Genomic DNA, 24349 nt, shown 5'->3' on the forward strand with positions numbered 1-24349 from the left:
TTCCTTTGCATTTGCCGAGGAGTGCACATATTTCCAATTATGTGATCAATTTTAGAGTAAATGTCACGTGGCAATGAGAAGAATGTATATTCTGTTGTTTTTGGGTGGAGAGTTCTGTAGATATATATCCACTTGACCCAGAGCTGAGTTCAGGTCCTGAATATCTTTTTAATTTTCTGTCTCAATGATCTGTCTAATACTGTCAGTGGGGCATTAAAATCTCCCACTATTATTATATGGGAGTCTAAGTCTCTTTGTAGAAATCTAAGAACTTGCTTTATGAATCTGGGTGCTCCTATACTGGGTGCATATCTATGTGAGATAATTAGCTCTTCTTACTTAATTGAAACTTTAACCATTATATTATGCTCTTCTTTGTCTGTTTTGATCTTTGTTGGTTTAAAGTCTGTTTTGTCAGCAACTAGGATTGCAACCCCTGTTTTTCTATGATTTGCCAATATATACATATTTTAACCAAAATTAAATTTTATGACACATATTAATCTGACACTTGATTTTAAGCTTAATGCATATATGCTTTTTTAGTGGTCACATAAAAGTTTATAGTATGAATGCATGAAAACATATTCAACTGGTTTCCTTTTAATGAATAGCTAGCTTGCTTCCTTTTTTGGCTTTATAATCATATGTGATATTTTAAAATAAATATATAAATACGAATACGAAATAGAAGTAATCTTTGTGAGGGTAGAGGGATGTACAGTGACTCTGACATTTCATTTCTTTATATAATACCAAAAAAGCATGGAATTCAGAATGGTATTTCCTTACTTTTCTGTATTTTCCAGATACTTTACATCTGAACCCACTTTGAACTCCCTTTCACGAGGAAAGTGTGCAAGATTGAATCCACTGCCAGTGTTTCCCTCTAAGTTTCATCCAAGGCATTTGGCATATGGTATTTGGCTTCTAGCATCCTTCCCACGTGAACAATCAGCTCACAGAAAGGAGTCCAAGTAAGAAGGGGGTGTGAGGCTCTAAACTGGAAATGTTGAAAGAAGATACTGGAAGCAAATTAATTTTAAAACAGATTAACACTAGTTAAGGAGAGTTTAACAGTACAGTGTTTGCTATAGACTGAATGTTTACGTCCCCCCAGAATCCATATGTTGAAAGCTAATCTCCAATGTGATGCTATTTGGAGGTGAGGGCTTTGAGGTATGATTAGAGCACAGAAGTGAAGCCTTCATGAATGGGATTAGTGACCTGATAAAAGAGACCCCAGAGCGCTCCTTTCTCCCCTCTTGTCGTGTAAGGACACAGACAGAAGGCAGCAGCCGGTAAACCAGAAAGAGGATCCTCACCAGACATTGCATCTACCTAGTACCTTCTTCCTGAATTTTCCAGCTTCCAGAACTGCCAGAAATAAATTCTTGTTGCTTATAAGCCACCCAGTCTATTGTATTCTGCTATAGCAGCCCAAACGGACTGGGGCCGGGTTTATATTTTTAAAAGGGAAAGTGAGAGGTGAAGCCCAACACACTTCTATAAGGAGAAAAATCACTGGTGCCATAAGTAACAGGCAGACAGTAACATGAATGAGTAAATGAGTGAAGGAGTGAGTGAATGAGTGAATGAGTTGAAGAACTGAAAGAATGGGAAGAGGCCTTTATCATTGATAAGTCTCTTGAACCTTCTCATAACCTAAAACAAATTTGCCTCCTAAGTTCATCTTGGAGTTTATCACACAATGAAAAAGTCAGAGCTACGATAACGAAGAGCAGAACTGGTAAATTTCAGAAACTGGTTCCAGACTTTCCATTCTGTGGACCTGAGTCATTTCCACAATGGACAAATCCCCAGTGAATCACAGCAGGATTGCCCTGTGTAACCTGTGAGATAGGTTCCTAAAATTTTGAGAGGTGAAAAATCCTTGAGAGCTCTTGGGATAGTCAAGATGATGGAAAGAAAGGAACATAAATCAGAGTGGTCTGCCTTCTCGGGCAGCCCTGCCAGGAGCAGCTGCAGATGAATGAGAGCAGCTGCTCCAATTCAACTTCTTGGGGTTGCATCAGGGATGCTGAAGCACAAATGATCACAGGGCAGTGAGCAGGAAGCCATGGCATGGCGGGATGGAAGAGATGACGTGCAAAATCACTGAGAGACAGGACAGGAGTGTCGATGGTTATAGATCATTAGGGCAGGGAATAAAGACAGGCATTTGATGAAATCAGTGCAGTCACATAAAAAGGAAGTGAATTGCAAAAGGGATAGTAGCTACAAAGCATTAAAACCTTTGATCAGAAATTTCAAATGGATGCTAGGAGTATCTGAATAAGAAAAATACATTTCCCCTTTACCCCCTCTAATTATTTCACAGGGCATCAAGGCATTAAAATGCAGTTATCTGGTGTGATTCATTACAAAATGTTTCATTGGTGTCAGATCAATTCATTTTTTAAAAGACATTAAAAGGAGAATTTAGGGGATAGAATAATTTTTTATAGCCACTGCAATGTATCATGGTAGTTGGTAGTCAGCAATATGCAGGTGTTAATCTTGGAGTGCTTATTTTAAAACAGATCTATATTAAGATGGTTTGGATATTCAAACTCATCACAATTTTAATTTTGACTAAATGTTTCATTTTATTTCACAATATGCAAATTCTTAATTTTAAGGGCCCGGTTCCTTTGATACAAGCATCCAATATTTGGCACAATTAAACTATTTCATATACACACACACATACAAGATACAAACAAGTATTTTCTACATTTGCAACACTAACAAGTTCAATGACTATATAGATGGAAATCTATTTTATATTGAAAAATGTAATGAAACTGTGCTACTCTCAGTACCTAATAAATATTAAATATCCATCCTCATCAATTTCATGAAAATGTATTCATATAATTCTCACATGGTACTTGCTGAATGTTATAAAAGCAGGAGATACAAAGAATCTTCAGTTCATTCTTTAGAATCCTTCTATGCAGGTTTAAAGTTTACGCTCTAAGAAGAGTGCTAACACCACATATTATATGGTTCTTACAGCCATATACCTTGGGCACTGGAAGGAATCCAACTCAACAGGAATGAAATTTTAATGTAGCATCATTCATGCAATGGCAGAAAACATAACTCTCCATGAAAAATAATGAATTTTTACTTCCGATATCAATTTTTTAATGTTGCTATTTTGTTAAATTTTTTGTGGCCTTCACAAGTAAAGACCAATATTAATCACAGAAACCTGGGGTGGAAGATATCATTATCCCAACCGGCCTAAGCTAGGATGGCTTCCTCCATGCAAGGAATTTAGAAATTTGAAATGGAAGCTAATTGGAAAGCAGATCAGCTCTCATCTGAAATTCTGATGATGCCATTTTGCAGGCCAAGCTTCCTTTGAGGCAAGGAATTTCACCACTTAAATCAGGTCCCAAATCGATCCATCTATTTAGCCCCTATCGTCAGAAATTCTGAGACATGCCAGAGCTCAGAGTGAAACAGGTGCATCTGCATACAGCCGTCTGCGGGATGCACACCCACTCCCATGCACAGCTGGGATGTAGTAATAGATGCTTGGCAGGCTGTCGTTTATCAACTGTGTCTCTAATCTCAGAGATAACCAGGCAGAATACCATGGCCATCTGCCATGCACTCACAGTCATAAGTTTTCTAGCCTGGGCTCTGTCCTGACAGGCACAAGGGTGGCACTACAGCACACACAAAACTGGGATGGTGGGATCAGGCTAGGAGGGTTACAGTCCACAGGCAAAGTAGGATCATGTATTAAACAAAAGCTAAAGCGAGAGGAATTTGAAATGAGAGGCATTCTGAATACGACATAAGGTATATTCTGTAGTCATCCACTCAATAAGTATAGCTAGCTACTGTTCTAGGTACCTGAGATACATTAGTGAGCAAAACAAAAATTCTTGCCCTCAAGTAGTTTGGGGGAAGATATCCAAAACCAAGAGATATAACAAATGGGAAAAAATAATATAGTTATAAAACGTGCCAAATGAAATATTACAGCAGAGCAAGGAGGACTAGGTATGCCGTGGTCTGGGGAGAGAAGAGGAAAGATGGCCAAGTTGCAACTTCAGATAGGATAGTCAAGGTACACTTTATGAGAGTACAATATTTGAGCACAAAGAGGACTGAAGGGAATTAACCATGTAAGATACCTAAGAGAGGAGCCTTCCAGGCAGAGAGAACTGCCAGTGCAAAGTCCTAAGGCAGGAGAATGCCAGGCCTGTCAAAATAGCAAAGATGCTCAAGTCACGAAAGTAGGGGAGAGTGATAAGGGATAAGTTCAAAAAAATAAGGGAGTTATATCATGTGGGCCTCAAGAACCATTGCAGGGTGTGAGATTTTACTGTGAGTGAAATGGGCAGCCATTGCAGAGTTGACTATCAGAATTCTAATGGTTGAGCCCACTTTTTAGTTCCACCTCCAACTATGCCAGACATTTTTTGAAACATGGGGGCACAGAGCTGAATGATCTTTGCAAATTTCAGTTCTAATACTTTACTGTAAAGGAAGTTCATTTTAAGTGTTTGTTTAGAACTAAGTATGGCCTATAGTTCTTGAAGACATTCTATTTGGAGACTTGAAACACGGACACAATTCATTTTCAGTGTCAGAAATATTTTTCTGCTCCTAAAAAGAGTCTAAAAGTCGGCTACCAAGCCTGGTGGCTACTCTGAGGAAGTTTAATTTTAATCTTATTCCCATTTGGCTTGCTAGCAAGCTATATTAAAAACACACACACACACACACACATATGAAGCCAGAATCTGCATGTCCTTTGACTATGACACTGGCTAAGGGGCATTCCTAGGCTTTTCTATAGCCAAAAAATGAATAAAATTGTACATGGGTTGTTTCTTGGTAGGCCTGTCTTCTACAATTCAAGTCAAATTTTAAAATAAAGTATGTTACAATTTGCCAGAGCCTCGGCTTTGCCTTAGAATAAGAATAGTCTAGCTTTTAAAATTAAAAATGAAATGAAATACACAGACGCAATGCAGAAATCAGAACCCCCAAAAAATCAATAGATATTTAATGGTTCTCATTTCTTTATAGCTAATCCTCAGTTATTAAAATGAATTTAATGCTGAGTAGGCACTTGGCTACATAACAGCCTGCTAAGTTTCATCCAGCAAGCTTATAATTAATTTTTAAATTAATATAATTGAAGTCCTAGGGATAAACAGGTAACTGTCAAAACGTACTCTGTGGTTGCTCCTTTTTAAAGTAAAGCAATCTAATATCATATATACAAAATCTCACCTTCACCATAATTGTTCCACAATGTACATGGAGAATACAATTGCATGATGCGAAAGCCCTATTTTAACTCCATAAAGCACATTCATTTATATATTGTTAGTGTTTAGATGTTGATATGGTTTTGTTGTGTCCCCATTCAAATCTCAACTTGAATTGTAGCTCCCAGAATTCCCACATGTTGTGGGAGGGACCCAGTGGGAGGTAAATGAATCACGGAGGCTGGTCTTTCCCACGCTATTCTCATGATAGTAAGTCTCACGAGAACTGATGGGTTTATCAGGGATTTCAGCTTTTGCTTCTCTCTCATTTTCTCTTGCCGACACCATGATTCTAAGGCTTCCCCAGCTATGTGGAAGTGCAAATCCAATTAAACCTCTTTTTCTTCTAAGTCTTGGGTATGTCTTTATCGGCAGCATGAAAACGGACTAAGACGTAAATTGGTAGCAGGAGAGTGGAGCATTGCTGAAAAGATACCCAAAAATGTGGAAGTGACTTTGTAGCTGGGAGACAGGCAGAGGCTGGAACAGCTTGGAGAGATCAGAAGGAGATAGAAAAACGTGGGAAAGTGTGGAACTTCCTAGAGACTTGTTGAATGGCTTTGCCCAAAATGCTGATAGCAATATGGACAATAAGGTCCAGGCTGAGGTGGTGTCAGATGGAGATGAGGACCTTGTTGGGAACTGCAGTAAAGATGACTCTTGTTATGTTTCAGCAAAGAGACTGGTGGTATTCTGCCCCTGCCCTAGAGATTTGTAAAACTTTGAACTTGAGGAAGATGATTTAGGGTATCTGGCAAAAGAAATTTCTAAGCAGCAAAGCATTCAAGAGATGACTTGGGTACTGTTAAAGGCATTTAGTTTTATAAGGGAAGCAGAGCACAAAAGTTTGGAAAATTGGCAGCCTATGTGATAGAAAAGAAAAACCCATTTTCTGGGGAGAAATTCAAGCCAGCTGTAGAAATCTGCATAAGTAGCAAGGAGCCTATTGTTAATCCCCAAGATCACTGGGAAAATATCTCCAGGCCATGTCAGAGACCTTCATGACAGCCCCTCTCATTAAAGGCCCAGAGGCCCAGGAGGAAAAAGTGGTTTCATGGGCCAGGCCCAGGGTCCCCGCACTGTGTACAGTCTAGGTACTTGCTGCCCTGTGTCCCATCCACTCCAGCCATGCTGAAAGGGGCTAACATATAGCTCAGGCTGTGGCTTCAGAAGGTGTAAGCCCCAAACCTTGGCAGTTTCCATATGTTGTTGAGCTTGCGGGTGCACAGAAGTCAAGAATTGAGGTTTGGGAACCTCCACCTAGATTTCAGAAGATGTATGGAAGTGCCTGGATGCCCAGGCAAAAGTCTGCTGCAGGGAGGGGGCCCTCATGGAGAACCTCTGTTAGAGCAGTGTGGAAGAGAAATGTGGGGTCAGAGCGCTCACACAGAGTCCCTACTGGGGCACTGCCCAGTGGAGCTGTGAGAAGAGGGCCACTGTCCTCCAGTCCCCAGAATGGTAGATCCACCAACACTTTGCACCGTGCACCTGGAAAAGTCACAGACACAAAATGCCAGTCCATGAAAGCTGGAGATCGTTTTGGTGCTTTAAAATTTGACTATCCCACTGGATTTTGGACTTGCATGGGCCATGTAACCCCTTTGTTTTGGCCAATTTCTCCCATTTAGAAGGCTGTATTAAACTAATACCTGTACCCCCATTGTATCTAGGAAGTAGCTAGCTTGCTTTTGATTTTACAGGCTCATAGGCAGAAGGGACTTGCCTTGTCTCTGATGAGATTTTGGACTGTGGACTTTTAGATTAATGCCAAAATGAGTTAAGACTTTGGGGGACTGTTGGGAAGGCATGACTGATTTTGAAATGTGAGGACATGAGATTTGAAGGGACCAGGGGTGGAATGATATGGTTTGACTGTGTCCCCATTCAAATCTCAACTTGAATTGTAGCTCTCAGAATTCCCACATGTTGTGGGAGAGAACCAGGGGAAGGTAAACGAATCATGGGGGCCAGTCTTTCCTGTGCTATTCTCGTGATAGTGAATAAGTCTCACGAGATCTGGTGGGTTTATCAGGGGTTTCCACTTTTGCTTCTCTCTCCTTTTCTCTTGCCCCTGCTATGATTCTGAGGCCTCCCCAGCCATGTGGAACTGTAAGTCCAATTAAACCTCTTTTTCTTCCCAGTCTCGGGTATATCTTTATCAGCAATGTGAAAACGGAATAATACAGATGTACTTTAGCCCTAAAAGCTAAAGAAAATTTCTATCATTTATCTATCAAATACATTTCAATCACCTGTCATGTCATTGACAATCAGTCAGTCCTCTGTGAATCACATAGATTCATCTGGAGGTCACACAGACAACGAATAACAGAGCCAGAAACATAAACCTCAGGATGGTTCAGAAACACTGGTCAGAAAGTTGCATTTTGGAGCAAGAAAGGCACTTCCTAACTCTGAAAAACAAAGGCTGTGAGTGGATCAGCAGATGCCATGGACAGAGCTGCAGCTGAATAAAGCTCTCTGCCTCCGATGGCAATATCAGTAGCTAAATACTGGGGTCCTATAACAAAGAAAGAGGAGGACAGAAGCCAACTATGTCACTAGTGAGTCTCTTCAGAAAGGTCCCTCTGATTGCTGCTGCCCACCTAGCACAGCTCTCCCTCCAGTGACATCAGCATGTTGCAGGTGAGCACTGCACACCCATGTCTTCTGAAGCCCCTGCTCTGAGCTACATAACAGTTACCAAAGTCACAGTCATTATCAGCATGCTCCTCAAAGCACAGCAAAGCATTCATCGGTCCCATAGCCTTGAGAAGTTATTCATTCTCTCTATGCTGTTTTGTATCAACTATCCAAAAGAAGACTCAATACCCATGGCATAGGGTGTTGTGGGGATTTCTGTCAACACAGTACCTTTCCCCTCCTGTTGGATTAACCCTTCAAAAAGTAGAGAGCAGAGGAGACATTCTCCGGGGAGACACTTAGGAGATGTCTGTCAAAATCCCAACAGACTATACACATGGGTTACAATCCAAATAGGTGAGGCCAAGAGGGTCAGACCAGCTATGAAACTGAAGCAACAAGGATGGCAGAGACCAGATAAGAAGACAGATTTGAGTAGGACGGTAGAAGGTGGACGCCAGGAACCCTATGGGCTACCAGTGGTGGCTGCCTCAGCCGGTGGCAGAGGAAGCAGTTGATGTGCAGACCCAGCGCGACACTTCATACTAAATCACTCTTCACTTTCACTCACATCTGTGCTCTCAGGAACATACTGTAAGAGTACAAAATGATGCCTTACACTTGAGGAAAAAGCACACAAGTAAAAGCAGATCTAAAATAGAAAGAAATCGTTTGGTTCCTGAGATTTATGAACTCAAGCCTACTCTTAAGAGCAGAAAAAAAAATGTTTTAAACTAACATTTATCGAGTGCATATTTTACTACATGCCAGATACTGTTCAAGATGCTCTGGGTGTTTTACTTCATTTACTCACATAATAACTTTATGTGAGAGATACAAGAATATCCCTGTTTGGCAAACAAGGGAACTGAGGCACAAAGGGCTCTGAATTACTTTCTGTCATCTGTGAACACTTGGAGTGAGTGAGAATAGATGATGATTGATGGAAATAGCCAAGCAATGCGTCTCAGGTACTGGCTCTACAGCAAATGCTTGCTACTGACTGCATGGCGTCGGCTACCAAGGTGAGGAGCTCACTCCCATCCTTATAACCCTAAAAGACAAAGTGCAGAGTGATCACCCAGGGCCATGTTTACATCAAGCAATAGAGTCCCACACATAGTTGTTGTTTGCAGTTATTCACGACGAGGTCGTAGTTCCTTCCTGACAGAATTTATGCACACACTTGAAGATATGCAGGGCTGTGAAGATGGATTAAGCATGCCACTGGGACCGCACTTAGGCGCAGAGACGAGAAGACGCTCCAGAAAGGATAAAATATTTCTGCAAAGAGTGTTTTTTTTTTTAAACCTTCGAAGCTATACAGTAGTTCCTTTCATCAAGCAAAAGCTCAAAGATGGCATTAAAGATTTTCTCTGTTATTCATTGCTATTTTCAGGAGGCAGGGAGGTCTGCAAAAAAACATGTTCCATCTTCCAATTTGACATCCTCAAATAATATAATTTCCTACGTGGGTCTGTTAATGTTATTTTTGTTTCCCGTTTTAGTTTTGACATTTTAAAAAAGAAAATCCTTGAAACTAGCAGACAAATCTTGAACTAGTAACAGTGAAAGCATCATTTCCGCCCCAACATATTGCTCTCTTGAAAGGAGTAATGGTTTTATATCTGAAATCAATGAAATTGCATTTTAAAATAACCATTAAAAATAATATTCACGGCAGTTCGGCGGTCCTGCGGGTCTGTTTCTTGCTTCAACAGTGTTTGGACGGAACAGATCCGGGGACTCTTTCTTCCAGGCCCCGAGCGCCCTTCGATTTCATCTCCACTTGCAACCTCCGGGACCACTTCTCGGCCATCTCCTGATTCTGGGACCTGCCAGCACCGTTTTTGTGGTTAGCTCCCTCTTGCCGACCAACCATGAGCTCCCAGATTCGTCAGAATTATTCCACCGACGTGGAGGCAGCCGTCAACAGCCTGGTCAATTTGTACCTGCAGGCCTCCTACACCTACCTCTCTCTGGGCTTCTATTTCGACCGCGATGATGTGGCTCTGGAAGGCGTGAGCCACTTCTTCCGCGAATTGGCCGAGGAGAAGCGCGAGGGCTACGAGCGTCTCCTGAAGATGCAAAACCAGCGTGGCGGTCGCGCTCTTTTTCAGGACGTCAAGAAGCCAGCTGAAGATGAGTGGGGTAAAACCCCGGATGCCATGAAAGCCGCCATGGCCCTGGAGAAAAAGCTCAATCAGGCCCTTTTGGATCTTCATGCCCTGGGTTCTGCCCACACGGATCCCCATCTCTGTGACTTCCTGGAGACTCACTTCCTAGATGAGGAAGTGAAGCTCATCAAAAAGATGGGTGACCACCTGACCAACCTCAACAGGCTGGCCGGCCCGGAGGCTGGGCTGGGCGAGTATCTCTTCGAAAGGCTCACTCTCAAGCACGACTAAGATCTTGCCTTCTGAGCCCAGCGACTTCTGAAGGGCCCCTTGCAAAATAATAGGGCTTCTGCCTAAGCCTCTCCCTTCAGCCACTAGGCAGCTTTCTTAACGACCCTAACAAGCCTTGGACCAAATGGAAATAAAGCTTTTTGATGCAAAAAAAAAAAAAAAAAAAAAAAAAAAAAAATAATAATAATAATATTCACATTAATTCCACGAGCAGCACATGACCTCTAAGTCTAATCAATAACAAAATGTTAATTAAAGTTTGGAAATGGGATCAATTTACCTAATAGAAATGACAGGTAACTGTTATAAGAAAGGCTAAAGGGAATAAAAAGAAATAAGAGAAATATAACAATGTGAGTCTAAAGAAGTCAAACTAATAGGAACAGAGTAGAAAGGTGGTTGCCAGAGGCTTTGGGGGTGAGTGAAATGGATGGATGGTGGGGGGTGGATTTGGTCAAAGGATACAAACTTTCAGTTACAAGATGAATAAGTTCTGGAGATCAAATGTACAGTATGGTAACTATAATTAGTAATAACGTATACTTGAAATTTGCTAAGATACCCTCTGCTCCACACACAAAAAACAGTAACTGTGTGAGGTGGCAGATATGTTAATTAGTTTGATGACGGTAATCACCTCACAGTGTATATGTATATCAAGATATCACATATATCTTAAACATATATCATTTTATTTGTCAATTACACTCCAATAAAGCTGGGAGAAAATAAATTTTTAATTTTTAAAAATATGAATTTTCTGGGTACCAAGATAAGTCTAGAAAACAGAGACCTCCATATTTCCCTGAATTTATAATTGACAATAATTCATCTAAAGGGATTATATTAAAAATTCAGAGGCCAGGGCTAAATATCTTCAAATGCATTCTGTCTATTTCATATATGGCTCTTTGGTTTAGCTTCCTGGCAATCAGGTTTAGGCAGACACAATGCATTTCCTACAAGCAGATGTTTGTGCCCTCCTGGTTTCCCAATATCGTATATACAATGAAACGAGGATGCCAGAAAAACAGCTGCAATATGTGGAATGGCGGCAAATAAGGAAGACAAGGGCTTTGAGAATGGGCAGGGGAAAATGTCTACTCACAAGATTATTGTGCAGATTAAAAGAGAATTCCACAAAGCTCAGATCACAGTGCTTAGCCCATTGTAAATGTCCAATAACTCATGTCTGTTGTTGTTATTACTGAAAAGCAACAGAATTATTCCCAGAATGCACATTTGGAAGCTTCCTGGGTTCCTCAAGGAGTTCCAGTTAATGAAGTAGCAGATTACCCAAAGTATTAATTAGCTCTGGTGGCCTGAAAGAGTTGATTCAATTTACAAAATAATAAGATGGCTAGAAAGGGGCTTAATGAAATCCCATAAGAAACTTCACTACTCCTCTTTCTAAATGCCCTGCACACTCTTGCAACGTATACTCAAATATTATCAAAGCAACTGCCAACTCTTAAGACATATGCTAGATCATTATTGTTTTCAGCCTCTCTCTCTTTCTTTTTCTCCTCTCAGTTTTCTTTTTAAAATCTGTAACATCTGCTCCAGTTTTAAAGAGTGTGCCCATAATCAGTATCACCCTAAACATTTAAGACATATCCACAACACAGTCCTGACCTGTTTCAGTTGATCGCCATCTGGGAGTTCAGTATTTTTTTTAATCCCTACCCCATCATGTTTCACAGCTCTCTTAGAAAGCCTACACCAAAGGCCCCATTCACTTTTCTTTTCCTCTTTTGCCTTTACTCAACCACTTCTTCCCCATTTTAGTTATTTACACGACCTTAATGACATCCCCAAGTAATACAGAATCAAGTACGCAGTGGAAGCTGAAAGTGCTGATAGAATGGAATTGAACTGTCAAGTCATGTTCCTTCCTATTTCTTTTGGCTTTGAGAAGATGATGCTACTCCAGCAATAAAAAAATGAGTGGTTTTGTTCAGGAACAAGATAGAGGTGGGAAAATCCCGTGGATTTAGCAGATGCCACCTAAAACCTAAGCAAAGAGATCTCTGAGCTTCAGCTTCAGAGATTATTTCTCCCATCTCGCTTTGTACAGAAACCTGGAGCCAATGCCATCAGAAGGATGAGAGGAAGTGTTAGAGATAGGACTAGCATCAAGGAAGTCATGGACTTGGCAGCTCTGCAATTTGCTGAGAGAGGAACAGCAGCAATCAAGGAGGCTGACAGACATGCCAAGACCTCTCAGAAGACTCGAGTGCAATAATACCTCTCAGAGAGCTTAGAAAAACTCTTTCCTTCAACCTGTCTTTATATTGAACCATTTTTCACTTTTTCCCAACTTTATACTCATTCTAATTTAGTATATTTCTATACTAATTTACTATCCATCATGCCTTTTAAAAAATATCATATTCGATCCAGTAGTCCCATTATCGAGTATCTACCCAAAGGAAAATAAATCTTTATATGAAAAAGACACTAGTACACGTATGTTCATTGCAGCACTGTTCACAACAGCAAAGTCATGAAACCAACCTGGAACCAACCTAAATGTCCACCAATGGTTGGCTGGATAAAGAAAATGTGGTATATACATCCTACGGAATATATACAGCCAAAAAAAGAATGAAAAACAGAAAACCAAATACCACAAGTTCTCACTTAAAAGGGGGAAGCAAACAATGGGTACACATGGACATAAAGACGGAAATAATAGACATGGGGGACCCCAAAAGGGGGGAGGGTGGTAGGGGGACAAAAGTTGAAGAAGTATCTATTGGATACAATGTCCACTATTTGGGTAATAGGTATACCAGAAGTCCATCACCACCAGCATGCAATATATCCACATAATAAATATGCACATGTACCCACTGAATGGAAAATAAAGTAAAATAAGTAACTATAATAGAAAAAAATATCATATTTGGTCAACATGATATCTCTTGAAAATATTCATATCTGAATTTGAGTACTAATAATAACAGTAATAATATTTGCCAGGCACTTTTCTAAGTACTTTTGTTATCTCCTTTAATCCTCACAGCAATCCTGCAAGGATTAGTAATTTGCCCAAGGCCATAATTAGTAAATGCCAGAGTCAGATTTGAACCGAGGTCTCTGGCTCCTGAGTATGCACTGGGTAAATTACTTGGCCAAAGTCTTGCAGTGAGTAACAAGAGTCAAACTCTGGTGTTGTGTGGCTCAATGTTCTCTCCACTGCACTAAGCTGCCTATGCTTTCTGACTTGTAAGGATGCTCTCTTTTTCTTTCCATATGCCTAACCCTACTCATGTTTCAAGAAACAGCTTATATTATATCCTCCCACTTAACCTAATCAGCTAGCTTTTATACAGCACATTTTATTTACAACGCACTGGTTTACCCATAGAGAAAAAAATCCTCTTTCTTCACATCTTTGGTCATTTGAATTACATGTATATATTCATTCAATCGACAAAAATTTTTAAACATCCACTAGTTTTAGGGCACTGTGTTAGGTCTTTCAGATAGGAGAATAAATAAGACAAACAGCTCACACCGTGATGGGAAAGACAGATGAGTAAAATATGGAGTGATGCTAAAATAGGAAGGAACAACACAAGAGGCAGTAAGTGCACATAAGAGAGGTAATTAACTCAGACTGGGTTGCTAGGGAAGAAAAACACTACTTGCGTCGAGGCCTTGAAGGAGTAATTGAAGTTATCCAGGTGCAGGAATGGAGAAGAAACAGAATGCACAAAAACTAAGCACTCCTAGTCATAAAAGTGAGAGAGACTGTGATACATTCCGAGAACTACAAGAACCGTAGCATAGTGGGACCGTGCTCTTGTGCGTGTGTGCAGCAAAGATGAGAGAGGTTGGAGCACAAGGCAATTGGAAGCACTGAATGTCTCTGTGCTGGAATGGACTTGATCAAAGTTGCATTTTAGAAAGGTCACTCGGGCAGTGAGGTAGAGACTAGGTTGGAAGCAGGCAAGTCTAGAGGCAGAAAAGCCAGTCAGAAGCTGCCATGAATGGTGATGGCATGGACTGAGGAAGTAGCGGTGGGAATGTAGAGAGGTGGGTAAAACTGAGAAGTTTGTGGAAAACAGAAAGTCACAAAGATTAATTAGACATAAGAATGAGGAAGAAACAGGGACCAAGAATGACCTGGCTTGATGATGGAGTCACACGAACAGCTTTTCATCACACTTGGACCACATTGATTGCGGCCTTCACAGCCTATCATGTCCAGGTCCTGGCCACATCTCCAATCCCATCTAGCCTGTGTCACTCAGCCCCACTGGCCCTCTTCAAGCATGCCCCAGCTTCTGGCATTTTCACCAGGTGTTCCCTGAACCTGAAGTAGAGTTTCTCCAGCTCTTCACATTCCTGGTTTCTTCTTTCCATTCAGGTCCATACTGAAATGCCACCTCTCCTCAAGAGGCCTTCCCTAGCTATCCTACTTGTTATTTTATTTTTATTTCCCAGTATTCTCACTATCTGTATTTAGTTTCGTTGTTATTTGGTACCTGCTTTCTGCTGTCTCCCTACCTTCAAAATGTAAGCTTTTGGAAAGCAAGAAGCTTGTTTTGTTCATTGTTTTATCTCCAACACCTTGAGGAGCACCTAGCATAGGGTTAGGAGTCAGTAAATGTTTGTTGAATGCCATGAATGAATGAATGAATGAATGAATGAATAACTGATTACATGAGTGAGTGGGGACCACATTGGGAGAGTAGTTTGGGGAGGTACAAGGAGTTTGTTTTCAATATGAGGTACTAGAGAGGTATAAATCAATAAAAGTACATGTATCCATGTAGAAGATAGTTAATATGCAGCTCAGGACAGAGTCTGTGCCCGAGAATGGGTTCGGTCACCACCATACAGATGGTAACTGAAGCCAGGGGACTGAAGGAGAATGCCCAGGCAGAGACCCAATAAGCACACAAAGGACCTGGCACCTAGAACAGTACCTGCAACACAGTAAATGGTTCTAAGTATTTATTGTACAAATTAACAAATGAATGGATGGATATGTTGTAGTCACTTGCAAATACATATGATCCTATAAAACACTATATAAGTTTCCATTGGACATCAACTGTGGGCCATTTATCTTTTTAACATTTACAGCATACTACACGGTTCAATAAATGCCAGGTGAGGGAATTTACAATATATTACGAATTTTTACCATCTTATTTCTTCCCTAACACGTAGGTGGATTCAGAAGATCTGAGTCAATGTGGGGTGGGCTGCACTACCGCTCACAAATATCTACTCTCCTTTCCTGTCCTTGCCTTACCCCCATCCTGTGGAACTGGCCATGTGATTAGTTTTAGCCAAAGCCCTGTGAGCAAACATGATGCCCTGGCTTTAAATCTGTTCATGTAGTTGATTTAGTCTCTTGGGTTCACGCCCACTGCAATGAGGGGTCCCAGATAGGAGTGGCTCCTTTCAGTCCAGGGTCCAGAAATGTCTGACCCACAGTCATCCCGCAGCCTGGGCAAAAGCCACAGCCAATCCACAGCCACAAGTAATGAGCAAGAAGCAATTTTTTTTCTGGTGTAAGCCACTGGGATTTGACAGTTATTACTGTAGCCAATGTTGACTGATTTTTGGACCCCCAGAAGACATTAAATACTTCAGGGATGGGAAGACCACAGTGCAGACCTCAAGATGAGGACCTCACAGACAAATTCCATGTTGAATAACTGTCGAGAGATAGCCCTGCATCTTAGATCCATGCTAGAGGGACGTCCCAGCCAAGAGAATGCCATTTTTACCTTACCTAGTGATAAGTGTCCAACTGAAAATTAATGGTTGTATAACACAGGAACTTATATTCATTATTAAATGTAATTCAATTTGAATCTGCTATTGTTGACTCTGTTACAATCCCCATGACTTATTTCCCCATCCTGTATTCAGCCCTCACTCATGAACTCTGTTTTACGTTTTTAAGACTACAGTTCATAAGCTTCTCTGAAAGAAAACTCAATAAAACTATAAATAAAAAAGAGCATTAAAATTAAAATAATAATCAATTTTCATTTCTTTTACAGTCTTATAATTCCTATAGATTTAATCAAGCCATGAAATTTTATTTATAGAAAATTACAGATGAAGAAAAATGAACTGAAATGCATTTTCCATTCTTGCTTAATTAAAATGATTCCCCCAAATAAAACAGTATAAACACCTGGATTTAATACCTTATTAGTGCTAGCCATAGCTACATATTTTCTATGATGTGACAATATTGATCTAAATATTTCTGTCAAAAATTCAATATGAAATAGTATATTGGGAAAAAGCTTTTATACTAGCATAGGAGTAACCTAGATACTCATTCACATAATTATGGACAATAAATATCCCCATGCAATCATCTGATAATAACAACAATTACACATTAATAACTATAATGATAAACAAAATCCAAAGAAAATGGGTTAAGAATTACTTTGCAATGATTCACAGTTTATAAGAAAAGAGAAATGCCATTTTGAGGACTCACATGCCAAGCACCATCCAAGGCACTTTTTATATGTTCCCCTCCATTAACAATAAATATCTAAGTGAGGAAGCATATATATTATCTCCGTTTTACTGATGAGGAAAATGACTCAAAAAGATTAAGAAAGTTGATCAAGATTATACTTACTTTTCTAGAAAGTTTACTCTAATTTTGCTTGTTTATTTGTGTAGAGATACGGGTCTCACTATGTTGCTTAGGCTGGTCTTGAACTCCCAGCCTCAAGAGATCCTCCAGCTTTGGCCTACCAAAGTGCTGAGATTACAAGCATGAGCCTCCATGCCCAGCCTGATTTTGAGACAAAACCCATGTTACATATAAATTATAATTAAGACTAATATTCAACTTTATCTAAAAATCGCTATAAACATCATACTCACTAAACTATAACCAATACACCTAGATATCACACTATGTCAAGTTCTCTCATGTTTGTTAAATGAAACATAGTACTTTACAGTAAACCTCACTTGTGATAGTATTTAAGTGACACCCCAGGGATGTGGGTGAGAGGCAACACTCCCATGACCTGGTGCTAGAGGGGGAAGAGGAACATACCAGAAAATAAACATATGTCTGCTTTATATACCAGTATACCCTACGTAATAATGTGTATAACCAGCACCACTCTACAAACAACACGATTAGAACTTGACTGGCTAACATTTGACAAGTACCAGAATAAGACCAACACAGACACCAACCTCCCCTTAAGGAGATTCACTTAAAGGCATTCATTATCGATGGAGAGAAAGAAGTTACCACTGAATTCTCCTACTTGGGTAGCGAGTTCTCCATCAGCTGCTGGACAGACAAAGAAATTGCTAGCCAGGTCAGCAAGAGGACAGATGGAATGGAACACCAGCATGGTATTGGCCGGCCAATCAAAGGGTGGTTGTGTCAAGTCCATGACATGTCAGAATGTTTAGGATCTGCCATAAATAATACATTTAGAGTCTTGGAAATTGGCCATAGTGTCACTGAGTCACAGTTCACTAACAGTCTATGGCCAATATTCAAGTGCCAGAACCTATTCTATAATCTAATATGAAGCCACGGGGCACTGCAGTCACATCAAGTAAAACATGGGCTTTGGAGTCATAGAGCCCTGGGCTCTGAACTGGCTCTGGCACTGACTAACTGGGAAACCTGGGGCAAAGTGCTTCATATTCTAGGTCTCAATATCCTCATTTGTAAAATAAGAATAATGCCTTAACTTCCTGGCAACAAAATAAATACGATAGCATAGGTAAGACGCATGGCACCTAGCAAGTCCTCAGTAAATGGCAGCTATCTGTTGTTAATTATTTGATCAGCTTGGAAGTGGTATTCTCAGCTGTAAAGATGTTCTTAACCAGATGTGGGATAGATATATGATATCACAACAGTTGCTGCAAAGTGAACAGAATTCAGACAAGTACCAAAAGTTTTACAAAGGCACGCTGAAGCACAGACTCAAAGAGTGTTCTTTTTACCTGCAAAATGCTGAGAGGCAGCCCTGCCACCACCAAAGCAGAGGACATGTGTTAGGATGCCTCACTCGTGGCAACAGTATTGGACAGATTGTGAAAATGAAAGCCTGGGCCCCCCGTAAATCAGATCTGATCATAGCTAAGAGAGTCCTGGGCCACAAACCAAGAAACAGTTTTCACAGCAAATTACATCGCAGAAACTGTTAATCATACAGTGGCCTCTTCAATCACATCCGCCCTCGAGGCTAGCATCATCACTGGTGGCACCTGAAGGACAATAACATAAGAAATGCTCCATCAGCCCATTGTGAATAAAGGTGAAAAACCCATGCTGAGAGTTATGAGTACTCACACACAGAGCTAAGAACAGCAAAAGAGGCTTATCTATCAGAGAGTCTGATTAGAAACGGATATATGAAGGAACATTCAGGGGAAAAATGTCGTAGGCTCCCTCTGAGAAGCATTCTACACATTTGCCCACAGAGTCAAAAATAATAGAAAATGGTGACCCTGATGTATACAATTTACTTGGATTTTCAAATATCTTTAGATGAGGCTTTAAGTCCTGGGGTGTTTTACGCCCACACACAAAGGTCTCCTTAGTAGAAAGGCATCCACACATGACTTTGAATCACATCAAACTTTCAAGACCCATCCACAGAACAAACACTGAGTACACAATAATGTAAAGTCAAAGTTTAAACTTGTGCCATAAGTCTCAGCAGGAGAAAGGGTACCAGAGGCAGGTTAAAGAAGGATTCAATCATATGCGGTCTCTTCCAGAATTCCTGCCAGTAGAGGAGACGTGGTGGGGCAAATGCTAATGAAATCCCAAGAGCTCCACCTTTCTCAGGCTGAACTGTAGATGCAGGAGCGTGTATTCTTTGCGCGCTGAGCCATCTCTCCTTTCTTCTTTCATTTTTCACAAAAGGAAGACACTCTGCAAGACCTCATCTGTTTTCATGCATATGAATGGTGATGTCTTAAGAAAAAATTTTGCTCATTTTCAAGAGAAAAAAATTATATGTTTATATTGTACATATACATGCATATACACATATAGGCATATAAATGTATTTTACATACATATGTATGCACATATGTATGTTTATATCCATATATCCATACATACACTCTTAGATCCATGCATACACATAAACATACAGCATATAACTTTATTTAGACCTACTCCACTTTTTTTTAGCACCTCTGCCCAATTTGGGAGGAGCAGATAGGCTTCGTACATGTGAATAAATGTTTCCCATTGCAAACATCCTATGGTAAATGGCCTCCCATTACCAAAAGCGTGATCATCTAAGGCAAGCAAACACAGAGTGAAATTCCAAACATTGAAATACTTCAAGTACCTTTATTTTCTCTCTCTCTAAATTCAAGTAAAATATAAAATTTTGGAATTGAACCACTGCCACTGAAAAAAAAATAATGTGGAATGTATATATTTGTCTGTTTCTGTATGTCAGCTGAGCATTTAGACAATTAATAATAGGAGAAAATGCAGTAAACTTGTATAGGTAAAAACTCATCTTGATAAAAAATCACAATGATAAGAGTGTGTGTTTTCATAGCACTTTAGAATGTTTGAAATGGTCTCTGCCCTCAGTTGTAGCACAGTGAGGAGGCAGCATCGTGCGGAAGACAGAATAACAAGTGTGCAGCCAATGGACCTCGGCTGGGGCCTCACCCTGCCACTCACTAGGTAGGTCTCAGACGTTGGAAATGAAGTTTCTCTTCTTTAAAGGGCAGATAGTCATACCTGCTTCACTTGGTTCCTATGAGGCATAAATAAGAAAGTATCTTATAAATGTTAAAGCACTCTACAAACAATAAGGAGAAAAACAAAGCCTTTATAACTACCCCAAAGTAGATGGGACAAGTGTTATTACCTCAATTTCAAAGAAAAACTCAATACAGCTATGTGATGGACAAACTTAGCATTCTGTAACATCCAAATTGGTAAATGGCTGACTCTAGATTGTTTCTTTTACACACAATTTCTCATTTTTATTACGAGTTATTAAGATCATATATTTTAAATACCTTTGGAACAAACTACAAATACACAATTTCTTCAGATCCATGTTTTTACAATGTCATGATGAATTCTGTAGTATGTCTAAGACTCTTAGAGAAATTATTTGTAAATTGTGAAAATGAGAAAAGTTACATAGATATGTATTTTTGTTCATTCAGTCAATTCATTGAATATCTACCATGTTCACTACCTTGTGCCAGGGCTCTGGGGGGATAGCAGGGAAGAAGATGAGATCCTTACCCTCGTAGAATCTGTATTCCCCTGGAGAAGAAAATCAATAATCAATCAAACAAGAAAAGGACATAATGTGGTAAGTGTGCTATAGAATATAAATAGGTTGAGACTAACTGAGGCTGGGGTGGGGGCAGGGGAGGAAGAAAATGTTAAAACACAGGGTGAGAGAGACCTTCTTTGAGATAGGACTTTTACGGGAAGTCCTGAAAGATGAGTGGGCCCATCTAGTGAAATATGGAGGAAGAACATTTCAAGCAGAAAGAAAACCAGGAGAAAAGCTAGAAAGGACATGACTGAAGACCAGTCAGGAGATTGTCACAAGGGAAAGGGCATGGCCTAGGGCCACTGTGGTGGAGACTGAGAGCAACGGATGGAGCAGAGATACATTCTGGGGGTAAAGTCGCCAAGACTCAGGGATGGATTGGATGTGTGCGAAGAGAGAAAAGGATGCAAATTTTGCATTCGAGTACCTAAGTGAATGTTTTGTAAGTAATAATTGGAAAAGGTGAGATAATTGAGTTGGGGAGGAAAAAAATCCAGGTACAACTGATAGCATAACAAAAGAAGACTTTGAAAAAAATTTTTTAATTGTGATAAAATACACATAGGTAAATCTTACCATCTTAACCATTTCTCTCTCTCTCTTTTTTTTTTTTTTTTTGAGACTGAGTCTCGCTCTGTCACCAGGCTGGAGGTCAGTGGTGCAATCTCATCTCATTGTAACCTCCCCCTGCCAGGTTCAAGTGATTCTCCCTCCTCAGCCTCCCGAGCAGCTGGTACTACAGGCATGTGCCACCACGTCCAGCTCATTTTTGTATTTTTAGTAGAGACGGGGTTTCACCATGTTGGCCAGGATGATCTCCATCTCTTGACCTCATGATCCGCCCACCTCGGCCTCCCAAAGTGCTGGGATGACAGGCATGAGCCACCATGCCCAGCCCATCTTACCCATTTCTAAGTATACAAAATTCAGTGGCATTAACTACATTTGCATTGTCATGTAGCCATCACCACCATTTATCTCCAGAACTCTTTTCATCTTGCAAAACTGCAACTTCATACCCATTAAACACTAACTCCCCATTCTCCCTTCCCCCAGCTCCTGGAAACCACCATTTTCTGTCTCCATGAATTTGACTATTCCAGGTACCTCAATTAAGTGGAATCTTTCGGTATCTGTCTTTTTGTAACTGGCTTATTTCATTCAAAAGAATGTCCTTAAGGTTCATCCATACTGTAGCACAGGTAAGAACTTCCTTTAAAAGGAGATATTTTTTATGATGTGGCCATGGACAGAGTAATGGAACCCAGAACAAAATCTATCTGGGCCTCAAATTGAAAGGGAAAGAGTAGATGTTTTATGATAGGGTTATAATTAGAAGGGGATGGGGGATAATTTATAACTCTTAAGTACTGGAAAGAAGAGTTGAGAAACATCTCCGGGTACCCACAGCAATTTCCCCTAAGGCACACTGAACAAAATGAAGATCATCCCAAACTTTCTTCCACCTCGAGCATCTAAGTCTCTCCAGGTATGGGACCCTAGTGGAAATCAACGTTTCAATTCAGTTCAGCCTCTCTTACCAAACATGAAGGTATACCTCTTAGATAACAGTAAAGGAGAAGAAAAATCAACTTTTATATGAGATTTCCATCCCCCCCCAAAAAAAGCTTTAACATAGCACTCTGTAATTTCCAAGCTTATATTTTCAATTCAGCCATTTTTCCAAGAAAATGGAGGTTATCAAAATGATTGTTATTATCCACAACATTTGGTAACAGAAAAACAACAGGGCCATGTCCCATGTTAGTTTCTACTGCCATCCAGAATCAGCCCTCAAACAATTTCTATCACTTCTTTAATTCACCCAGGAGGAGGCTACTGACAACAGCTGTCCACAAAATGGAAATCCTTAATCTCCAAATACTTGGACAAAGAAAGAAATTGCAGAAGACTTTGAAAAGGAAGCTAATAATTTAGATGTGAATGACTAGGCTATCTATTTTTCTGATATTTTATTTCACTTGATTCCTAATCTCACAGAGGTCTTTAGTTCAGAAGAGGCTTCAGAAATAAGAAGGTGAGACCATGACATTATTTTGCAACTAAGTATTAGTACAAGGAATTTTGTTAAGGATTTTATTTGCTTATTCATAACAGGTATATCACATTTGATGCTATGTCTGCTGCTGATTGCAAAGAACTCTATGCCTTTATTCATAACAGGACTGAACAAGAAGAAAAGGCAAAGTAATGACAATATAGAGCTATTCTTAATCTGCAGCAGATACAACATCAAATGTAGTATAATTAAACTAAAATAAAATCAATACTCCTCTTCATTAACATTCTACTTCACAAACTTAAGAATATTACTCATGAATATCTAATTGCAGTTTTCCCTCATGAAGTTCTATTTTGAAACCTCTGTCAAACTGAAATTGAGCTCCCTGATCACATTAGTGAGCAGAGTTATTTTAGGAATAAAAGATTCTTGTCTTAAATCATTAAGACATCGCCTTTATGGCCCAGCACACTTTTAGCAACTGCTGGAATCACTGTGCCCCAGAAGTCAAAATGAATTGCAGGGTTCAATATTATTTTAGCAAAAGTCAAGGGTTGACAATATGGAAAAGTCTCAGAAACTCAAATTAATGTAACAGAGAGAGGACTTTACAGAAAGTGCTATTTTGGGAATGCTTTATATGAACAGCATGGTCTAGTCTCAAGAGGCGTGGACCAATAGTCACGAACTCTGTCTGATGTTCTGATTCCTTTGCCAACTAGTTATGTCATTTCATGAGTCCCTGAACTTTTTCGAGGCTGTCATTTCTCATCTGACAAATTTCTTCGTCTAACTTACGGAGCAGATAAAACAAAACAGGGTAGGTGCATAGGCTTTTAAAGTCAGAAATTACTAAACCTCTAAGGTATTATTAAGTAAAGCTAACTACTGGGTAAAAATCATCAAGTAAATATTCTACAATATCCTGCAGTGGGAAAAAAAAAAAAGATAAATCACAACAAACCAGGACAGAGGTGTGGATATAAATTAAGAAGCTCTTTTTAGTTTAGAGAAACAGCTTTGAAGGGGCGGGGGTTCTAGCCGACTCCCAAACATGCTCAATCTAAAAGATCTCACGAAGGTGGATTCTGTTTTAGGAGCGTGTTGGGCAGTCACAGAGTTCTGAAACGGCATCAAGCATCCTCCATACTAGAATCAGCCCTCCGAGTCGAATGTGCCTCCTATGCACCTCTAAGACAGAGACCCCAGCAAGAGCTCTGAAAAGCAGACCATCTGCAACTCCGCCAGGCCAGGGCCCTGAGAGGCCTGCAGCACAGCTAGAGACCCAGGAAACTGCTGGCTACCGAGCTCACACCAGGCAGAAAAAAAACCTCTCCTTTCCTCAGGAAAATATTTGGAGGAAAGTTTTTCCAGTCATTGCTAACTACGATAATTGCATTTGACATTTTAAGAGCACAACGCAATAGCTAAAACATGTCAACGTAAATGACTCATGGTAGCAAATATCAATGCGTATACATCCGAAGACCCATTGCTCCTTTTCTGAGGAAATGTGCCTCTGAAGCTTCTCACAGTTGAAAGTTTGGGGGGAACAAAAAAGGTCTGTAATACACCATGGAATTTTGAGTAGCAATAATCTTTATAATCTAGTACCAAATATCCTAGAAGATAAAATTACTAATTTTGATTATATTGAGTAACTTA

General features: G+C 40.0%; 2 protein-coding genes across 2 annotated transcripts in view; one reads left to right on the forward strand and one right to left on the reverse strand.

Annotated features, from left to right (window-relative positions):
* Nucleotides 1-24349, reverse strand: part of HS6ST3 (heparan sulfate 6-O-sulfotransferase 3) — a 771625-nt gene that overhangs the window by 654030 nt on the left and 93246 nt on the right. The gene's annotated exons all lie outside the window — the stretch shown is intronic.
* LOC104658812 (ferritin light chain) lies at nucleotides 9628-10532 on the forward strand. The gene has a single exon (XM_030921925.1). It carries the CDS (start codon nucleotides 9827-9829, stop codon nucleotides 10352-10354), a length of 528 nt encoding a protein of 175 aa, XP_030777785.1. The 5' UTR covers nucleotides 9628-9826; the 3' UTR covers nucleotides 10355-10532.

Source organism: Rhinopithecus roxellana, chromosome 18, assembly GCF_007565055.1.
Source record: "Rhinopithecus roxellana isolate Shanxi Qingling chromosome 18, ASM756505v1, whole genome shotgun sequence".
Classification (NCBI taxonomy): Eukaryota; Metazoa; Chordata; class Mammalia; order Primates; family Cercopithecidae; genus Rhinopithecus; species Rhinopithecus roxellana.